Source organism: Mixophyes fleayi, chromosome 5 (assembly GCF_038048845.1).
Source record: "Mixophyes fleayi isolate aMixFle1 chromosome 5, aMixFle1.hap1, whole genome shotgun sequence".
Classification (NCBI taxonomy): domain Eukaryota; kingdom Metazoa; phylum Chordata; class Amphibia; order Anura; family Limnodynastidae; genus Mixophyes; species Mixophyes fleayi.
The window spans coordinates 88,992,613-89,008,903 of NC_134406.1; the positions used below are offsets into that span (position 1 = coordinate 88,992,613).

The 16,291-nt window shown below is 40.8% G+C and overlaps 1 protein-coding gene across 3 annotated transcripts in view; it reads right to left on the minus strand.

Annotated features, from left to right (window-relative positions):
• HECW1 (HECT, C2 and WW domain containing E3 ubiquitin protein ligase 1) overlaps positions 1-16,291 on the minus strand; it is a 328,294-nt gene that overhangs the window by 103,083 nt on the left and 208,920 nt on the right. For all 3 annotated transcript variants that reach the window (XM_075212536.1, XM_075212534.1, XM_075212535.1), the window contains 2 exons: positions 7,023-7,098; positions 2,190-2,359 (listed from right to left, as the gene is read on the minus strand). In XM_075212536.1, coding sequence (XP_075068637.1) covers positions 2,190-2,359; positions 7,023-7,098 — 246 coding nt within the window. The remainder of the gene's footprint in view (positions 1-2,189; positions 2,360-7,022; positions 7,099-16,291) is intronic.

A 16,291-nucleotide genomic window follows, 5' to 3' on the forward strand; every position in this document is an offset into this window, starting at 1 on the left:
GGACCTCTTCTGCTTGAATAGCAATCATAACTGTTCTGTGTATGACTTGGAAGAAAGCTAAGTGTACAAAATGTCAATATAATATTCTTGAAATATAACTGAATAATATATTAACTGAGAGTGAGAAAACGAGAGGAAGAGAGGACAAGGTGGGAGAGAGTATGAGGCTGAGACAGTGTGGCAGAGAAAGGAACAGTGAGAGAGAGAGAAGGACAATGGGAGAAAGAGAGAGAACTAGAGAGAGGTGGAAAGGGAGAGAGGCAGAGTGGTGAGAGAGAGAAAAAATAATAATATTAATTTAATGGTACAGTTTCCATGAGGACTAATTATTTAATGATGGATGCCATCATATATATTTATTTTACTGGTGTTGGTGGAATATTTAATTAAATGCTGTGCTGGTTTCGGGACTATTAATTTATTATTTAATTTGGGTCTAAGTTTGGGGAGAAGGAGGGCTAACTTATTAAATGTGAATATGAAATATTGTCAGCAATGGTTGTGTAAAATGGGTTTATTTGTTACATGTGCATACTATTAATTTATTGCTGGTCTGTTTTTTTTGGGGAGGGAAATAGTTCTTTTTATTAAATGTGTATGCCAGTGGTTCCCAAACTTTTGCAGTTCACGGCACCCTTAGAGTCTCCATAATTTTTTTAAGGCACCCCTCCAAAATAATTACTGAGCAGTTCTGTTTTAGAAGTAGTTGGGTCAAAAAAATGTAATAGGTATTTAGGTCAGGACAGAAATACTTATTTAGTTGTATGCAAAAATGCCCCCTCAGGATCCAGACACTCTGCCCCCTCTGCATCCAGACACTCTGCCCTCTCTGCATCCAGACACTCTGCCCTCTCTCACGCTGCCCCCTCTGCCCTGTCTCACGCTGTTCCCCCTCCTCTGCCCTCTGTCACACTGTCCCCCTCCTGTGCCCTCTGTCACGCTGTCTCCCTCCTGTCATGCTGTCCCCCTCCACTGCCCCTCTCACGCTGTCCTCCTCCTCTGCCCCCCTCCTCTGCCCTCTGTCATGCTGTCCCAGCTCCTCTGCCACGCTGTCCCCTTCCTCTGCCCTCTGCCCTCTCTCACGTTGTCCCAGCTCCTCTGCCCTCTGTCACGCTGTCCCCCTCCTCTGCCCTCTGTCACGCTGTCTCCCTCCTGTCACGCTGTCCCCCTCCACTGCCCCTCTCACGCTGTCCTCCTCCTCTGCCCCCCTCCTCTGCCCTCTGTCACGCTGTCCCAGCTCCTCAGCCACGCTGTCCCCCTCCTGTCACGCTGTCCCCCTCCTGTCACGCTGTCCCTCTCCTCTGCCCTCTCTCACTTTGCCCCCTCTGCCGCGCGCCAGCCATAAAACAAACAGACAACACAAACACTTACCAATCCGCGCGGCGCCGGGACCCAGAATCCTCCTCTCTCACGCAGCTGTCACTGATATGACAGCTGCGTGAGAGAGGAGGATGCTGGGTCCCGGCGCCATGCGGATTGGTAATTGTTTGTGTTGTTTGTTTGTTTTTATGGCTGGCGCGCGGCACCCCTGGGAGCCGCGGCGCACAGTTTGGGAACCGCCGGTGTATGCTATTAATTCAATGTCAGGGCTAGCTGGGAGAAACAGTTCTATTATTAAATTTGTATACTATTCATTTTATTTAATTTTATATTCAGGCCTATTTGCAGGGAGAGAGGCCTACTTATTAAATGTGGGTGCTATTGATTTAATGCCATTGCTGTTTTAGATTTTCACGAACATTCCAGGATCTACACAAGCAACAGCTGAGTTTAAGACACCAGCAGCCACAGGTGGTGACAGCGACAAGATCAGGTAGGAGAGAGCAGGACAGTCTGCCATCTGTCCTGAATCTGGTGGGGCAGTCCCGAATTTGGGTCACTGTCTTGCTTAGTCAGGATTTGGTCCAACTACAAGGACAGTTAGGAGGTATGTCCCGCTTCACACTGTACTACCGGTGAAGGCAGAGCTGTGTGCATCTAACAGTAGTGCGCACAGTATTGTCTGTGTATTTGTCTAAAATTATAGCCATAGTGCACCTTAGGGGCCCCCCTGTCTAAAGTGCCCCGGGCCCCCCAGAGCCTTAATCCAGCTCTGTAGGTGACAAAGGAATAAATAGACACATTTGCACACAATGAAATGCACTGCCCAGTCACATTTTTAGGTTCATAAGTGCGGTTAAGTGACTTACCTCTCTTTTCCAGACAGGATTGACAGTGTTGCATATAATCTTTGACCTCTTCTCCTGACCATGGTGAGGAAGTGCAGGAAAGATGCTGTGTTTTCCAGGTTGGATGGAGATTTTCAGGTATGGGTCCGGATTGAAGAACATCCCTTTTTTTAAACCCAAAGCTTGGATGTCTGAAAAAACAAACAAACATGTAGTAAAATAATAGGTTTGTAACACCCCTTAGGCTAAGCACCGCTTAGTAGACTGTTCTCCATAACTGAGATGTCTGATAGTACGGCCCCTGGGAGGGGTTCTGTAATTAATGGCAGGAACTGTGGATTTAAAAATGGCCCTGTCCAATCCCAGGGAAAAAGTATAGTGTGTGGCAGGTTGACATCATATCCTAAACAAGTATGGGCCGTCCATCTGTGTATGACTGGTGTCTGAGTTGAGTACAAGTTCAAGCCCAAGCAATAGTCTTTACCTTGTCTGGTAGTGGACCAGAGGCATGTTGAGCAGAGAACTGACAGTAGATACAGAGGGAGCTGTTGTTGAGTGATAACCTAGGCAGCGTTCAGATGGAAGACTAATGAGAGCCTCGTGTCACTATAAAGATATTGAGTGCATTTACGGGAATTCTGAGAGCAATAGTGCACCAAGCCCAATACTGTAATTTCAATCATTTGAGTGAGTAGAAATCAGGCATCATGAGCATAATTATAGATCCTCTTCTGTCTGCCCCCTCTACCAAGCCCTTTACTGGCTCCCCTTCCCCTACAGAATCCTGGTCAAGCTCCTCACACTCACATACAAGGCCCTTGCCAACTCCACTGCTCCCTACATCTCCAACCTCATCTCTATTCACGCTCCATCTCACCCTCACTGATCTGCAAATTACCGTCGCCTCTCTTCCCCTCTGATTACCTCCTCTCACGCGCGTATCCAAGACTTCTCCGGCGCTGCCCCCCCTCCACTGGAACAAGCTCCCTCCCTCCATCAACACATCCCCCAATCCGTCCAGTTTCAAAAGGGCTTTAAAAACCCACCTTTTTCTAAAAGCCTTCCAGTCTCCCACTTAATTTCCTCCTTTTCTTCTGCCTCTCCCCCTCTTCCCCTGCCCTGTTTCTGCCTCCGTTCCCCCTACTCTCCCTCTCACACCTGTGTCTCTCTGTCTACCCCTCCCCTTAGATTGTACGCTCCCTTGAGCAGGTCCACCTCTCCTCCTGTTTTCACCACTTCTAACTCTGCTCTCCAGCTACCTAGCCCTCCTCCACGAGGACCCTCTGCCCTCCGACCCCTGTCACTTCTCTCGTCCCCTCTGTGGGCCTTCCTGTCATCCGCACCCTCCCTCTTGGGCTCCGGCGTTTGCGGATATTCCCTCTCCCCCTCCTCTCTCTAGCTTTGCTTCGAGCTTACTGTGGTACTGTGCTTATTGTCTATTGTACCGTGCTGTCTCACCACCTCGTACTGTAATCGTTTGTCCCTGTACAGTGCTAAGGACACCTAGTGGCGCTCTATAAATAAAATTAATAATAATAATAATCCCAGGTATCTGTAATTTGTTGGCTATCTAGTCTAGAGAGCGAAGGACAAATTACACTTAAGTGATGTGGCAACAACTTAATGCAGGGAGATCAGGAGAGCTGCTATAAAGGACATTGTAGAAGACAAGAGTGAGAGCCTTTATCCCCAAGGCATGGAGGACAAGCTAACATTTATGGGTCACTGTCATTATTTATCTGCAACTACTAACTAGAAGCTGATTAATAAAGGACGGCACTTTATCAAGAGATGGCATGAGGTCCATTTATTATAACAACTGTGAACTGTGCAACACCAATCCTGGTTTGGAACCTTTGCATGGGCAAAGGCTTTTCCCACATTCTAAACCAGTGTGACCAGGGATGTAAAGTGACTGAGCTAGCCTGGAGGACCACTGAGCAGGAGGATGGTGCACTTGTGATGAACACCTACATCACATATATATGTATAAATCTTCAATCTAATGCAATCTATGATAATACTGGTATACAAAGTACAGACACATAAAAATGATGTAAAATCAAGGACTCATTGAACATCTAGTCCTTACATAAACATCAAAATAAAATAACTTGTAGCTCTATACAAGAAATGATCTAAAAGTACCATACAAATGCTGCTTTAGTGCTAGTGTTGCTTCCGTCTCCATGATGACTGGGACGTCATTTCCGGTTCTTGGCCCGACCATTGCTAGGGCAATGGCCGGACGCCAATCGGTCAGATTATCGCACCCCGGCAACACAGGGCAGCCGGGTGCATGTGCCTGTGTGCTATTAGCATTGCTTACATTTATTAAACCACACCTGGGGGGGTTTATTATGCCATTTCATTGCATGTCCCTGATTGGCTGTCTTGAGTATTTAAGGCAGGGAGGGCTCAGCCTCCCTGCCGGTTATAGCGTGGATTCTGATTGTTGCTGACCTGCTTCTGTCCTGTTCCTGTGGTACCCTGTTCCTCTATTATTGGACCTCCTGTTGTGACCCTTTGCTTAGTTTTTGGATTCTGCTTTCATGCTGGTGATCCTGACCTTTTGGCGTATTATTTGACTACTCTGCTTGCTTCGGACCCCTGACCTCGGCTTACGTTAGACTATCCATTACCATCTGCTCTGCCTCCTCTGGCCCTGCCGCTGCGGTGTTGCTAAAAAACGTACACTACATTAAGAGTAAAGACCTGGGGGCATCCGAGTACCCGTGAGTACATCAAGCTCTACGGGAAAGGCGGCTGCTATAGGCGAAGACCTCTACTGCTAGTTCTGTAAGTTTATTACGGGACCGGCAGTCTAACATTTAGTAGTGTTTTCTTACAATGTAAATTAGCAAAATCTGTCTAAACTAATCACTCTCTCTCCATATAAATCCTGTAAAAAAAGTACTCATTTTAATTTGATGCATTTTACTTCTAAGAGATAGATAGACAGACAGACAGATAGATTGATAGATAGATAAATTAGAATTTGATTTCCAGCATTTATATATGTACATTTATTGTACTGTAAGCTTTTATTATTGTCTTTCCAAAGAACATTCACTTCACTGAAGTAGGCTGAATATAACTCAGAACCCAGCGACACAGACTTCATGCAACTTAAGTAAACACAAAAATACAGCTGTATGTTTGCATATTGATCTCGGCATTCTGTGAGCATCCAGATGTTATTTTTTACAAAGATGACCCGAAGTCCATCCCTAACAGAAAATAAACCTGCTTGCCTAAATATGAATTTCTTTGTTTTGACAGTGTTTTATATTTCCAGTATATTTATCATTTCATTACAATGTTTTTGGTATACTTCTACTGATGACTTATTGCATCTGTATCTCTATCTCCCATGTCTCTAATGCATTTTGATGATTTCCTTTGTAAATCACAGTTACTGTAGAGAATATATACCCTAAATCAGTGGCTCTTAACCTTTTTTGGAGGCCGGCAGCTGTTTGATTCTCAAAATATGTTCTCTCGCCTTATTGAAAAATATGTTAAGATTTTTATATCAGGAAAACATACATTTTATTTCAAAATACTTTTACACACATGCTTAATAAAATTCAACCTAGAATTTAAATATTGACTAAATTCTCAATGACTATTTTGCTTATTATTAATAATAATAATAATAATAATAATAATAATAATAATAATAAAATACCTGAAGCAGGGCATTATTTAGAAATGGCCACATGCATGTCATCTCACATTAAGGTGGTGTTCTGGATGGTGCACGCACCCCTAGTTAAGATTCACTGCCCTAAATTGTCTTTTTGTGTCACTAAATAGAAAACATGAAACCACTTATTTTGCCATCATGTATGTCGCATTTATTTATATGTTTTAGTTATAAATATTGATGCTCTTTAGCAAAGTCAACATAATTATGTTCATATCTGAGAGATTTAAAAAGTCTGCTGTCACATACAGTGCTGCTAATTAGGCAGTTTATTTATTGATCCCCATCTTTGATTTTGTACTTAGACTGGTGTCAATCATAAATATGCCATTAAAACAAATGGTTTTCTGAACCAAGATAGCTTTTAACGGACTTGAAATGGTAAGGTCAGTACAAGAAATGAGTAAATTTTTTTACATTTAATTTTCCTTTTATTGTCTTTTAAACCAGTGTTTCTCCATCCCAGTCCTCAGGACCCCTAACAGTGCATCCTTTCCAGGTGAAAAGGGAAATAATTATACCACCTGTGGATCTGTCTCAGTCAGTAATGAATACACCTGTGCTAAATCAGGGAAAGTCTGAAAACATGCACTGTTAGGGGACCTGAGGAGCAAGTGGAAAACACTGTTTTAAACAATATGGGTATTATCTTCTCATAATTTGTTTTATTTTTGGAGTGTCCTGGTGTTTTCTATTTTGCGTCCGGATATCATAAATTAAGTATACCCCAGTTTATTGGGTTTATTGAGTTGCAAACACTAAAATAAATAAACATATTTAGGGTGAATGCTATTATAAACTCTGAAGCTAAACGAACACCTATGTGCAGTAAGGGATTGGTTATTCACAAAGCTCTACACACCAAATCCTAAATATATATATAAAATATAGTCAACTTTTTTGATTAGCAAACATCATAAAGACCACCTTTTACTGTAAGGTTTATCAGTAAGAAATTCATATTTGATACATTTTCACAAGCATGCCAAATAATATAGATAGTAATAGGTGCACTGGACAAACTATTCAGCATCAGTCATAAAAATATAGTAATTTCCATGTACGATAATAAAACTTTGTCACAATGGACTGTAACAAGATAACAAGCACTGTAATTGCATCAAAGTCAAATATTTTATATTTACCAGATAGAGTAAAACTGATGAGTCTGCGGCTACCTTGACCATGTGATGTGTCTTCGCTGTTAATGTTTTTGAAGACCTAAAACAAAATAAAGATTTGATATTGGTGTCGATTACATATTAGTTTCCTTTAGAGCTGTCCCAGAAGCCTTAATCTATATGAATTATATTACTATACTAAATTTTATGACAATATAATATTATAGCTACTACTATAAAATGAAATGGTGAAAAGACCTTAACATTATGAAGTGCATTATTTACTGTTACTATTTTCATACATTACAAATCTACTTTCAAAATCACTGAAGATTGAGACTGAGACAGTCTCACTTAGATGCTGAGAAAAAAAGAGCAAATTTGAACCTTGGCAAAACCATTCTACACTGCAGGGGAGGGGCAAATTTAAAATGTGGGACAATAGAGTTGGGAGATGGGAGTGTCTCAGCAAACTTTAAATAGCAGTGCTAAAATAAATCTGCCCAGCATTTGTGTGCTACATTAAAATTAAAGCAGGAAGTGTTTTCTCTACATGCAACAAAATTGCACTTGTATCCCTTGCATTGCAACGTGGTTTATGCAGGTGCAAATTTGCACCCTTAAACTGGATTTTTACTAGCGATTTGGTTATATTTGATGAGATTATACAATTAATGCTACAAATGTTCTAATCTGTAATGTCCTCACAAAGTTTGACCCATTAACATTTCTCACTACTTGCATGGTGCCCCCTTTAGAGTCACCAATTTCACATTATAATTACTGTATTTATACATTATTAGAAACAAAGGTTCCCACTTTATTGACAACTAGCAGGCCTGGACCCCCCTGCTATCAGGTCAAGAGGGGATCTACTGATCTTTATACCGCTGCGGAGCTGCCAGTTCGTCCCTTTTCTCTGTTTCATTGCAGACAGAAGCCTGCAGTAAAACATCTCTTTTCATACTCCCTACTCTGACACGGAGGGTTTGTTCAGACTCAAAATTAACGGGAGAAGACCTAGTGAGAGCGCAGCGGAAAATGAAGGAAGTGTTTTTGAGGGATTCAACATAGAAAATTGAGGTGGGAAGGGGTTAAATATGAATGGCTGATAAATATAAGGATAAAAAGGTACTATATCTAACTGTTTATATATTTTCTAATATGGGGTAGGAGGGAAGTGGGGTTAAAATATATATATTCATTCCTAGGCCTCCCGATAGCTTGGGAAGACTTTTGAAGCATCCCACCCATCCTCCCCATTACTGCAAACCTTGGTCCTAACCCCCTTCATGCCCAATCTGTATCAAACTACATGAAGTAAAAATGTGCTCTATGAGCAACCAAAACCGGTTACTGACTTTATAATGTTGGCAGGCATTACAATAAAATATGTACATGCCGTCCTTTCATTGACGCCGCCTGAAGCCCTGGCCTATGTAGCCTTTGTTAAGTCGAGGACTGACTATAACAGTGTGATTTATCTAAAGAAGTCACAAAATCAAATGAATAGTAAAATTGTTGAAATGAATAAAATGATTTTTAGCAACCAATTAACAATTAGCTTTTAACTGTATAGTACAAGTTAGGCAATAAAAACAAATGTCTGGTTAGTTGACATGTTTTATCAGAAACTTTCACCTCTGAGAAATCAGTGGCGCACGCAGGGGGGGTTTATGAGTCTCTAGAAACCCCCCCCCCCGCGCTAACTAAGTGGCCACTGTCCTATACAGCAGCCGCGCCACTGTCAAAGAAGCGTCCGCGGCGGTGCTGTATTGTATACAGCACCGCCGCAGACGCTTCTTAGACAGCGCCGCGGCTGCTGTATAGGACAGCGCTGGCGAAAGGGTTTTTTTTTTTTTTGGGGTCGGCGGGGGGGAAACCCCCCCCGCCGACAATCCTCCGTGCGCCGCTGGAAATGTTACCAAATAACCCTCACTGCGCTTCACCCACCAAATTCTACTGTCCATTATCTGTTGTCTGTTATCTGTTGAGATGCTAAAGATAAGGCAGCTAAAGTGATACACAATTTTAACTAAGTCTAAATACGGCAACAAATAAGAGCCGAGGTATAGGCTACCACTGCATGCTGTATAGTCACAGCCTTGTGGACCACCATGTTCAGATGTTACACATTACTACCATGCCTAGAAGAACTTATTCAGTTTGATTAGTATTGCATGACAAACAATCAGATGTAAAACAAGGTCGAGAAGAACACTGAACATAATTCACTATCCATAGATGCTATTTTTGGCTTTCTGTAATTAATCTCCACCTTGGCTGGAATATACTGCTAGGAATATTCCCTAGCAGCCACTATGCATGCTGATCACAAACATTGCTGTTATGGAAAATCAAGCCTGAAAATACAGCCTATAGCACAGGAACAGCCTCATGCTGAAATATGGTGGAGCATTGACAGCTTTTAGAATTTCTTATAAAGTATGTGAGCTGAAAGCAGAACATAGTCAGGAGACAAGACTAAGGTTAAAGACAGCAGTAGATTTATAGTACAATAAAAGAGCTAAACAAGAAGATTCCCTAGATTTATAGTTGTTAGAGGTGAGAGCATTTGGAAAGTCTCAATTATACATTATATATTATTATACATTGATTTACGCTATTCAAATCTTGACTTTCTTTTTGTGCTATTGCAACTACAAAAATATGTTTCCACACATATGTTATTTCCCTATAATGAGCATAGGAAGGGCACAAAAAACCCTTTAATTCATTACGTGCAATATTTTTCCTTGCTTGCAAAGAAAATATTTCGGGTGATGAAAAGATTCAGGGACAGTGGGATTCAAACACATATAGGAATGAAACCCACTGTACTCTATCATTTACGTGCATATGATATATCAACAAAACCCCACAAATGGTATTATTAACATATGCAGTATATATACATATATAGTCTTGAAAACTGGCTAATTGAAAATAAATTTTCACTGCAATTTATGCAATTTCTTAATATATTATTTCCAGTGGCACCTCAGAGATACCCACCTTCACTGGCTCAAAGTAGTAACAGTTAGGCTGGGTACACACCCTGTTTTTCACCCGATTATTGTTCCAGTCACATGATAAATGACCAATAGGTCCAATATCGCATTAGTGTGTGTACGTTCTAACATTCCTTTTTGTATCACACCAAAGCACATCGTATCGTTTGATTTGATTTTTTAAATTGACTACAATTCACTATGAAAGATGGAACCATGTTGGGCATAATCTGGTGTAAACGCAGTCAAGACCAGCAGTGTTAGCAGATCTTCATAGAATTTAGAGAGTCACAATCTTTTCAGCTGATGGCTATGGTAAATGAAAAGCACAGATCTGAAGGTAATCTTGTAAAATGTGTATAGTGTGTACACATGAATCGTCATGCTGATCAGGACTTTCAGTCATTGGTAAAATTGTTAACAGTATTGCATCGGGAGAAATTTTCAGTAGTGTCTACCTAACCTTACTTATTGCTTCACTGCCATGGTCTACACATAAGTTATAGGGGAATAGTCTCTTATATGTGAGAGTTAGAGTTGGGCGCATGCTGTTAGAACCAAGTGCTCCAAATAGTGTAAAATTGTGCATTATACTAGTCATATGCTTAAACCTTAGCAGCCGTTTGCCATGTTAGGAGGGAGATGATTCTCTAACATAACAAGCAGATAGGGGCTTTTCAGACTTGCTTTGTAGAAATACACTGTGCAAATTATTTGATTCATAAACAGGGGCAGGGCCATTGAGGTTACATCTACAAGTGTACATTTCAGTGGTCTTTAAGCCATATTGCTATATATGATTATACACTTGTCACGGTAGGGCTACAGGAGGTGCTACCGACTGGTATTGACACAACTAAACATGGAGGTGCAGAGTCTAACACATCCCCGGTATTTACCAGGGACTCCCGCAAGGGGGTATGGACTTGGCTGCGTGAGGTGCGCAGGTCGCGGTTCTCCAGTGCGGTAGTGTGAAACAGGAATGGTTGAACGGTCCGAGTCAGAACCCAAATTGGAGCAAAGTACCCAAGTATAATGCAGAAAATTGTCAGAGGGAAGCCAGAGGTCTAAACTAAACAGACGGGAATGGTAACAGAGATAACACGAGAGAGTAGTCCGGGGATAAAGCCAAAGGTCAGAGCAAAAATACAATGTAGGAACAGGAACAGAATGCCGGAGCTGGTGAACCATACTCTGGTATCAGATACAGCCAGAAGGAGGTTTAAATAGAGGGAAGTGCTCCCTGATAGGCAGGGGTAATTAGGCGATCAGCTGCAGCTGAACCACCAGCGAGCAAAATAAGCACGTCCCGTTGCCTAGCAACAAGACGTGGACATCATGTGCGCGCAGCGTGGCCACCCAGAATCAGAAAGAGTGGCCCGGTGCTAGACAATGAGACGCCATCATCGAGAATAGACAGGCGTCCGTCCCCGGCTCCTAGAAGAAGTGCGGGGACAGTGCCTAACAATATCTACATATAGCTGGAGTTGGTTGCACTTTAGATAAGCATTGTGCTCTACATCCTACATAATTATCTTTTCACAAATATAATACTGTTAAAAGTATGGGAAGGCAGTTGGATATTCGAGAGTAATACAACCGATTGTCATCACTCCAAGAAAAATATCAGGCACACAGCTACTCCATACATGCAGATAACCCATGCAGCACCAAAGAGGAAACCTTCTCCCGAATCAGAACAGAAAGGAGGTTTTGTTAATGTAAATTGTGAAGAACAGTCATGATTGCCAGTGGCTGACTGCCTTAAGATTCAACAAGTACTAATTCATCTTTCATGTCTCCAACTCCCACTGTCTTTCCTCATTCCAACTACACCACACAACCTGTAGTTACACAAAAACGACAAATGACAATGGCTGTTATAATATTGGTTGGTGATAATACTTCTGCCTTGCAATAGCCATTGTTATTCTATTACCTTATGTATCAACTTTTAGGGAGTAATTCAATTCCCCCCAGAGTAACGCAACACTAAATGTACTACCATTAATAAAGTAATTTTAACACAGATTTCTGCATTGTATTAACGGTAATTATGTGCACTACTACCGTAATAACGGTAATAGTGCACAGGCAGCGTTACTGCCAACTGAATTCCCCCCTTACAGTGTAAGCTCACCTGGACAGGGTCTTCTATAACTTAATTCCTTTGTTTCACGTTAATGTATGCACTTTGTATTGTTATTGTGACGCCTGGAGTGGCAGGGGCATTAGTTTGTTTTCAATCAATAAAATGTTTTTACCTTTTAATTTAGCCATTTATTCACTCTTTCTTCTCATACACGCATGCACAATGATGGAAGATTGAGGTGAGTTTCTGCAGCTACTTCCTTTCAATTCCCAGCAATTCAATGCGGACCACAGGACCTGAAGAACTTCAGATAGGTACTGTGCATGCTGCATTTGCTTCAACTGTTATTGGATACAGAAAGATCTGGAGATTCATCTCACAGTGATCAAACCTAAAGATCTTCAGACTAGAGAGACTTAGGGCCTGATTACTGCACATCTGCCTTTTTTTGTGCGTAAGGGCACTTACTACAAGCTATGATTTCTGGGAGTGAACAGGGCAGGGAAAAGGCGTTCGCCCATAGTCAATGTACAGTAAGAGCGTACCAAACTCAAACGCACACAGCCACGTCCAAATCAAGCTTTGGGCATCTCAAAGTTACTTTTTTTCTGCTGTATCTCTTGCTCCAGCTACAGCTAGTCTAAGTCCTGATCAGTAGTTATGATGTTCTTGTATACATGCTATAACACTCACTGGACTTCCTTAGCAACATTTGTATCTAGGGAAACAGTGCAGTCAACAATTTTAACCAAGGTAGCAAGTATTGCTATGGAAGTTCAGTTATTTCCAACCTATCTGCAAAAGGCAGAAATAGAGCGTTTTTTATTTTCTAATAGGCAATGTTGTGAACAGAGAGAACTTACAGTTATTTATAAGGGTTAACCTATCACATAATTGTGGGGAATAAGGCCTAAATCATAACTGCAGTGTAAATATGGTATATCAAATGAATACATTGATAAGTTGAGCTACTAAAGTGCAGAATGTGCAGAAGCCAGAGAGTCTGTGTGGCTGTGTATTCGGTGGTTCTGCACATCCCAGTGTTAGAAGATAGCAGTGTCACTTGTAGCAGCTTCAAAGGCCCTTGTGATGAGATATATCCTGACACAAGTTAGTTTTTGGACACCTAAATAGACTTTGTGGGGCCAGTCACAGCTGGACATCCTTGCAGCCAAAGACAGCATTTGAAGGCCTATACAGGTATATAGAAATATAAGTTTCAAAGGAAAATGTCTTCATAGTTCATATTTTGGGAAATCTGGGTGCCATTCCATACTGAGGAGCAAATATCACACCAGGGTTGTGAATGACAGGTGCTGGCAGTATGCGGGACCAGTTATAATCACATATCGTTGGGAAAGGTATGTCACATTGTCATAATTCTATCATGTTTGGTATTAAAATGTGCGGGAGGTTATGAGCGGTTTATTGAAGGGGGAGTTATGTCTCTGGGATATATCTGTGAAGAATTACCCAAAAGTCAAAACTTTGGGAATGTTTGTGAGCAAACTATAGTGACAACCATGGAACATCCCTGCCCCCCTATTAGCATTAACACTGCACCTGTGAAGACCGTCCCATTTCATTTTGCTTAAAAACCTGTGTTGGGAAGAGGCAAATTGTCAGTCTTTTGGGAAAATCAATCCACATTTATAAGCTGTCCATCTTCCTAGCTAATTTCCCATGGCACAGATTATACAACTCATGTAAGTTATAGTCTTTTTTTTAAATTGCTTTGCTTGTGTATGTTATGTCAATTGTTTATTGTTTTTAATATCTGAATGCCTTGTACCTTTGTATATTAAATCTATAAAATTAATAAGTGGCGTCCTTGATACTCTAACGAATCCATTAGCCTGTCAAGAAGAATATAGCTTGACCAAGTTAACCCTTTGAATGCCGATGTGTGATTTGTTGATACATTTGACTAACAAAACGAGTGTGTGCTTGTATTTACATTTGTGCAACAGTCTGGAGGTGTGAAGAGTTAACCCTTTGTTTGCTGGTGTGGGCTGTGCTAGCCTATGGGTAGCCAGAAGCCTTGTGTGCCAGTGTGGGACAGCATACTGGGGTCCTATTGCCCGTATTCAACAGGTGGTGGCAAACCTGTAGTGTGTGGGGATGTGAGAGCGCTATTTGGGGGTGATTCAGTAGGTCTATAACCTGTGTGATAGGTAGAGAGAGACTGCGGGCTGGAATCGTTTGTGACCTCACACAGCAAACATCTCAAAGTCACGAAAGCTGGGAGCGTGTTCGTGACAGGCAATTTCAGGCATAAGTTATATTTCAAGTACCAGGATTGTTTTCCAATAAGTTGTAGTACCCAGCGTCATAATTTTAATTCGGTAACATCGGATGAGTGGAGTAGCCCATCAAATAGCATGTGTAGTTCAACATTTTTACAACATTAGACTAATTTGCACTGGACGGAATCTTGTATTATAAAAAATGTTTCAATGATAAACTTGGTCATTGGTTAGAACAATCATGCTTGTGTACTAGATCCTGTATTCTTGAACATCAGCACCAATTTCTAATAATCAGAGTGAAGTTGTGAAAATGAGTATTTTATTAATGTCATGTTTGCTAACAAGTTATGGCACTGTGTACTCTAGCAGTGTTTGCTCCATGCTAAGGATTAGATGTCAGCACAAATGGAGCGGAAGAAAATGTTGGTGTATCTGAGAGATGGATAGCAAGTGCTCTGTAAAAATGATTGTAAAGCTCAAGCTCTTTCATAATTATTCTGACAGCTGCCTAAAATATCCAAAGGCATCTGTGTCAGATTTACAATTTGTATACACCATGCTCATCCAAGACATGCAAGGACTGTATCAATATGAACTCAACAAACATGATTATTTTAATTTAGTCATATTTTCATAAACACCAATGAAACTATACATTTAATTGACTGTCAGATGTAGAGATTTGAAGTTGAAGCCACACAATTGTCTTCTGTGCTCTGGCAAGTGTGGCATAAACTATGGCTGCCAATGATATGATAACTATATCAATTACATTTAAAGGTCCAATTGTGGGCATGAGTACATCTAGCAAAGGTACCATAATTTTAGGTGCTTTGTAGTCACTAAATGCAAACTGAGTTCCTACTTTCTTAAATAAGTGTAGTACTCACTGCGGGGGCATCATCCATTCACAGAATATTGTACTACAAGCTGTAGTACAATATTCTGTGAATGAATAATGCGGCTGCAGTGAGTACTACACGATGTGACAGCTCCTGCACAGACCGCAAAGGCTGTCTCCATCGCATTACTACTGAACCACCAGGCGGCCCAAAATACAATTCTACTGCCCGACCCAGCCCGCGCCACTCATATATAGGTGTGTTAGCCACTAGCCACTGGACAAAAAATGAATAACCAGCATACTAGTAATATTAATCATGACACACCTAATCTAGACCAATTCAACTGTATAAGTATCAGCTGCTGTATTGAGTACTCTCGCAAAGCTTTGTTGTACTAGTCCTAACTTACTCCAGGACTAGCCTCTGAGCAGACTGTAAACTATTCGTATTATTGGCTCTCCTTACCATTTTGGGGCTCTTCCTGGATCTGATTACTTTTTGAATTTACTAGTATTTGTGCCATGATTTATTATTTTAGATTTATTCTATATAATCCCATTACAATGCACTTTATATTTATTATATATATATATATATATATATATATATAAAATATTATATCACATCTAATAGGTGTAAACAATATCACTGGTACCAGTTTTGAATGATGCTGGTTTTTGAACTAGCCATTATTTACTGACAACATGTCTATTGTTAATTATTTTTATACTGCTAGATATAAATATACTTATTGCTTTCTTACATACAGTAATTTTACTTCAGATTGACTGTATATTGTAATAAATAAATATAATCTGGTTATCATTTTGGAGGGCTGTATCTAAATTTTCTATTTTGTTACTCTTAGTCTGGATAAGTAGTCCACTAAACTGTGTGAAGTCACCTTGTAATTTGGGAATTTTTTGACTGAGCAGCTGGTAACCCTTTGTAATTCTATGTTATCCTATTGCAAACGTTGCTTATATGCTTATTGCAGCTGTGGTTTACAGTTTGCATATTGTCAGTAGACAGTATTTGGTCAGTTTATTAATGTATAACTTCTCTGAAGAGATGAGAGCAACCCCTTTCAGTGCTA